We start from the raw sequence: 6,174 nt of genomic DNA, 5'->3' as shown, positions 1-6,174 counted from the left end.
GTGCCTATATTCCAAGATCCTATCCTAATATTAGTTTCATTAGTTTCATGGACTAACTTCTTTACCCGCATTCGCCCGTAATGTGGGAACCCTTGCTTATTTAACACTACACCCGGGCGCCGGTGTAGCGGCCCTTGCACACTTATCACTGTATTCAGGTTATACAGCGCGTCGCTTCCAGGGGACGCCCTAGCACTTACACAATGATCAAAAGGATTCATGTCATGATTTTTTCGACAAGTTTTACGCTGGCTGTCGACTACCTAACACAACCCTCCACTTTTCTCATCCGGGCTTGGGACCGGCAACGGCAGTGTTAAAAAAAAATAATAATAATTAGATTAGATTAACAAACATGAAAGATGATCATGATTCATTCACAAGAAATGATATTCTATGATGTTTAGCAAGCTATGATTTTCAACATTAACATCTTCGAATAATGAAGAAAACATACATTTAAGTTTTAAAAGATAGATGTCCCGATTCAAAAAAATTATTTTTACTTGATCAAAAAATAAAGAAGAAAATGAATGATAGTTATGATTATTTTTATCGTCAAGTAGATATAGCCTACTATCTCTCTAATCTTCTTCCCCATAATTAGGACGGAAAAACACAGTGACGAACAAAGTATATCACCATCTACATATAACCTTTGAACAAACAAAGAGTTTATAGCAAAATTAGGAACAAGATGTATAATATTGAGAGTGAATGAAGGAAAAATAGTTAAATACACTAGGCTATCAATAGTGGTTAAGAAGTTTGTCAACTACCAACTTTATTATTATTATTATTATTATTATTGTTGTTGTTGTTTTACTTAGATTGCTAGAGCATAGTTGGTAGATTAGAAAGAGCTTGTCATGTCCTTTGTCGGAACTGAGACAATTACCAAGTCTTAGAGAAATTAGCCGAGGCAAAATCTATACATACATATATATATATACATACATATATATATATATATATATATATGTATATATATATATATGTATGTATATATATATATATGTATGTATGTATATATATATGTATGTATATATGTATGTATGTATGTATGTATAAGAACCATAAACTTTATCATTTAAAGCTAAAAAGCATGAATCATTTGACTTTTCAATAGAGGTAAAAAAGTTTCATAGCATATCAACTTCTCCTAAGCAGAGGCCTTCTAATTCTTTGAAATATGCATGTCCTTTTAATTGATTTCATTTGTATACACCGTAGCTCTAAGAGCTTCTTGTAGTTTCCAACACTTTTATTTGGCATGAGTTTCTTCTTACAATTGTTCTACAACAAGTTGTATTTTTGGAAGAACTTTTGTCATTCAATTCTGGTAGATTCAACAGAAATCAATTCTCGACCTTGAATTTTTTTATGGTTGCCATAGCCAACCCTATGATCCATTATTATCACCCTCCTTGCTTCTTCACCACATACATAGAAGCCTTCCATAACAAACAAGATATGATATCTTTGCCCATAAGTTGGATACAAACTTGTCATGTTTTTATATTAAGACCAGCCAAAAACTCCAATCCTTTCTTTTCTACATATTATTTTAAAATTACAACACTATCACCATTTTACCTTGAAATCTTGATAGTAATAAAACTCAAACTACAAAACGTTTTGATACTGGAGTTAATACAAACCACAAAGAAATGCAATATTAATTATTAAATTCAAATGAGTTACAATGAAAACTCTTGAAAACAAAAATTAACGACATAAACACAACAACAGTAGGACATGACAACAAAGGACGCAAAACATACCCCAACTAAGAATAAGGCGAAGGTGGTGGCTGAGTAGCTGGGAGGAGGGGGTAGCTGCGGTTAAGTCCACAAAGGAAGGTTGGTCGGTTGGGTGGCTTAGGAAGGGCTTAGTGTGGGAGAGATGAGACTGTTGGTTACGACAAGAAGAAATAGGAGGAGGGTCGAGTGGCAGTGTTGGACGGCTAGAGGACTTGTAATGGCTGCAGGTGAAGGAAAGCAGGGCAGGGTATTGGGGTTAGCGGCTGAAGGCAGGGCAGGGAATTGAGGCTAGCGGCTAGAAGGAGGGAAGGGGGACTGTGAAGGAGAGTTGAGAAGGATAGATATCCCTGTGGTATTGAGCTACAGTCGAAACATCACCCGGATCCTTGAAGAAGGTCCCCACCTTGGACGAGTTACAATAGAAGAATCTTATCGCCGTCGGATACAACCCTTCCAAGGGGCGATGAATAAAAATTTACTAGAACTTAAAATCATGAGTTTTTAGTAATTTTAATATAATTAATGACAATACTAGTAAATTTATTTGGTTTAGAAGCAAAATATTATCATATTATAAGAATAATAATACTCACCTTGATGACGATGAATTTATTATTTGATTTGTCTTGATGTCGACCTAAAATAAACATGATATAAAATTTAATTAATTTACTATTTTAATATATTATTTGCATTTCAATAGTTAAGTATTAAATTACTTTATGTAATCTCATTTAATTTTCTATTCAATATGTATATGTATATATCTATATATATATATATATATGTATGTATATATATCTATATATATGTATATATATATGTATGTATATATATCTATATGTATATATATATATAATAGATGATAGAATAAAAAGGGGAGGCACCTCCCCTTCGAGCGGCAATCAGGCCCCTTTGGGCAGCAAGCAAAATAGGAAAGGGAGGCACTCTCCTTTGGGCAGCAAGGCAAGCCTGGACCGGTTCAGCCCTTCTACCGCAGGTAGGCCTGCAACAAGTAAGCCCCACATCACCTTCATTGTATTCAAGTATTAAATGACATATAGATTACTAATCTAGTGTTTGGATATTTTTTTTAAATCTCATAAAAGAGAGGATCATCATTGACCTTTAAGTAAATATATCTGACAGCTTCCAAAACTTCATTTGCTAATATGTAGAGTTTATTGACTTCTAATATCAGGGAGTTCTATAACCATGGCATGATCATGAAGTCTTCATCAACCTATAGTGTAAACTTTGATCTTTAGGATTCCAAAGAGAATCAACCAAGGTGACGAAGTTTCTTGTTTCCTTTCAAGAAGGTAGTCACAATCTAGGACCACATTAGATAATTTATTTCAATTAGATGATATGAGTTTTGTAACCCATGGAGTTCTCCATTGTCTGGATTGACTAAGTTTCCACCGCTCTTGATAGTTTGAAATTACTAAAACACATAACATATCGTAGAACTTATCAAATCTACCCTCTTTTGTAGATTATTGAGTCAACGGATTAGTGTGTGTAGCTTTTAAATTCATTTGAACACTTAACATGTCATATGTCGAGCATCACAATTAAGGGATTTGAAATTTATGGCTCAGCCCAAAGTTAGGATGGCCTTAAGAATCTCTTTCTAATGAATTTTCCTTGAAAGACAGGCCTTAAAACAAAATTATGACTTACAATATTTCCCTATAGAAAAGATACCTATTTGAGCTTTCTTTAAAAATGACTGCGAGTTATTGGGATATAGATTTTTGTTTGTCTTTTCATGCAAAGGAAAACGTGCACTAGTTTCACTCAACCAAATTTTTTGACATCTTCACACTTTCATCTTCATTCAAGATACAGGCATAGTAAATTGCATGTTTTATAAAATCCCTATGCTAATGCTGTGTGCTAGGGCATTTCATTAACCAAATGATTCTCACTCTAATTTATCAAAGCAATAGAAGCCATCCCATGTTAACAAAATTTAAATTGCAGGGATAAAGATACCCCTGCTACAAAGTGTTCTAATATTTATCAAAGGGCTCTGAACTCCTACTTGCTTTTAAAAAAATTTAACAATGAAGAAAGGAACTCCTTTAAGAAAAATAAGCCCAAGAAAAAGGATTTATGATTATTTTCAAAACGTTTATTCAACTTTGAATCATTGACAGTCCATATTGGTGCATTACAAGAAAAATTCACAATTACGATGATAATAGATCATAGGTGTCATGTAAATTACTGCATGATATGAAAACACATAATAGTCTCTATACAATAAGTATAGGCATCCATCTAGCATGAGCACATAAAACTAGGCATGCAAAGTGTCAAATTAAAATGGTATATCAGATGTGCAATAAGTCAACAATCAAAGTTGAATAAATTACTAGCAAGTTAACACAAACATGGTTAATAAAGAATAGCATGCCACCAATAGAAAAATGACATATTCCTTGTGCTTACCAAGCTTCTGAGCATCACCAAACCATTTGCTCATTAAATTGGATACCCTCACATTAATGAAAACAGCTCCCGATTCTTTGGCAAGGGCTTTAGCGAGCATTGTCTTCCCTGTACCTGGAGGTCCATACAACAAGACACCCTTTTGTGGGCTAAGAAGCTTCCCATGTGCAAACAATTCGGGTCGTCTCAAAGGAAGAATAACCAGCTCAAACAATGCTGTTTTGATGTTGTCCAATCCTCCAATCAAATCAAACTCAACGTCTATATGATCAGGATTTATAACATCGCAAGCTATAACGTCCTGCAACACAAGGCACATGAAAGTACCAAATTAAAGAAATTTACTTATTATAATTTAACCCCCCTAAGAAATAAAAATGTTATGGTGAGGGTAAGAGTAAAACTAATTAATAGAAGTACGGTTTACATACATACCGCTCAATTCTTATGTGTAGTTAACTTTTAAAAAGTTAAAATAGTGGTTTTTTTTATGTGATATGAAATATTTGGGTGGTTTTAATATAAAAAGTAAAGTTTTAGGTATTAGATATGTAAATACATCGTAATTGGGTGGTATGTATGTAAATGCCCCTTAAGAAAAATAAACATGATGACATGTATCAGATCAAATTTAAGCAATCAACACAAATTTCTTAAGAGTAATATCACAAAGAGAAATAGAAAGCATTTGCCAAAATAATCTCATGAACAAAAGAAGCAAATTTATAATGAGAAATATCAAGCTTAAATGTTCACTGATTCCTAAAAGGCTTCCTACAACATAATACCTTTGATAAAAAAATATCATTTCAAGGTATGAACTTCAGTAACTCTCTAATATTATAAACCAAGATTGATTCACCATAATTAAAACTATAAAGAAGAGAAAGATGGTATATTTTGAAATCATAAAATGTTAGACAACTTTATTATAGCTTCAACAATGATTTTAACTAATCCGAGAGCAATTATGGTCCTTTACAACCAAATTTACGTAATCAATAATGTCTAAGAATCCTTATTCTTATACTAACGTTTCACTCTATACTTTAAGGCTCGTCAATTGATTGCCCTAATGAATCGCTGGCGTGGAAAAGGGGTAACTATCAAAGCAAAGAACCCCTAATCGGTACAAATCGATGCAGCTATAGATGCGAAGCAACAAAAGAACAAAACAAAGCAACAGGAGCGAGCGGAACCTCATATTGATTGGTCTGGATAAGGGGTCGGCCAAGCCGCTTGGCAATCTCCTTCTTCTGCTCAAGGGCCTTCTTGGAGGCGGCGTGGTTGGGATCGAGATGGCGAAGCCCCGCGAAGAGGACAAGACAGCTCAGCGCCGCACTAGCAGCGTACAGCACCAGCTCTTGTATGAATCCCTGAGAATTTCTCATCCCCCTCCACAAAGGAAAAAAGTGGAAGATGAGAGAGAAGAGAAGAGAGAATTGTTTCTAAATTCTGAGACGACGATCACTGACACGAAAAGTAGGGCTAATAGCCGGATTTCTCGTTTATATGGGCTATATATATCACGGACAAATAGTCTCAGTAGGGGTGTAGGGCTGAAAAGCAGTATTTAAGTCTTGGGCTGCCCATCACCCATAAGGGCTCTTTTGGGAGGTGACATATAGGCTGAAATCCACTTCTGCACGATTTCAATCTTTAATTTCGGCTTTTAATATAACTTTGGGAGCATTAACATATGCATGGCACCAATTTTTTATGTATTAATTTTATTTTTTTATACTTATACCTAAAATGTGATAGAGAATTCTTAGGAGAGTGTTGCACGAGAATTTAACACACTCAAATAATAAAAATGATAGATATATAATAACCACAACAAGCCTTTATGTCATTACGTGGGATTAACTACATGAATTATTTTCTTCATTCCAAAAGATTAAGATCGAGTTTTATATAATATGACTAAGGGGCCGTTTAGGGGGGATTA

The 6,174-nt window shown here is 34.3% G+C and overlaps 1 protein-coding gene across 1 annotated transcript in view; it reads right to left on the bottom strand.

The window, feature by feature from the left end:
* The window catches only part of LOC110038282 (ATPase family AAA domain-containing protein 1-like), a 24,868-nt gene extending 19,137 nt beyond the window's left edge, over nucleotides 1-5,731 (bottom strand). The window contains exons 1-2 of the mRNA XM_020743072.1: nucleotides 5,423-5,731; nucleotides 4,224-4,524 (exon numbers count right to left, since the gene is read on the bottom strand). Of these exons, the coding sequence (XP_020598731.1) occupies nucleotides 4,224-4,524; nucleotides 5,423-5,614 (493 nt within the window). The 5' untranslated portion in view covers nucleotides 5,615-5,731. The remainder of the gene's footprint in view (nucleotides 1-4,223; nucleotides 4,525-5,422) is intronic.
* Nucleotides 5,732-6,174: the final 443 nt, after the last annotated feature.

Source organism: Phalaenopsis equestris, unplaced genomic scaffold, assembly GCF_001263595.1.
Source record: "Phalaenopsis equestris unplaced genomic scaffold, ASM126359v1 Scaffold232356, whole genome shotgun sequence".
NCBI classification, from domain to species: Eukaryota; Viridiplantae; Streptophyta; class Magnoliopsida; order Asparagales; family Orchidaceae; genus Phalaenopsis; species Phalaenopsis equestris.
This window is presented reverse-complemented; position numbering and strand designations above follow the sequence as displayed.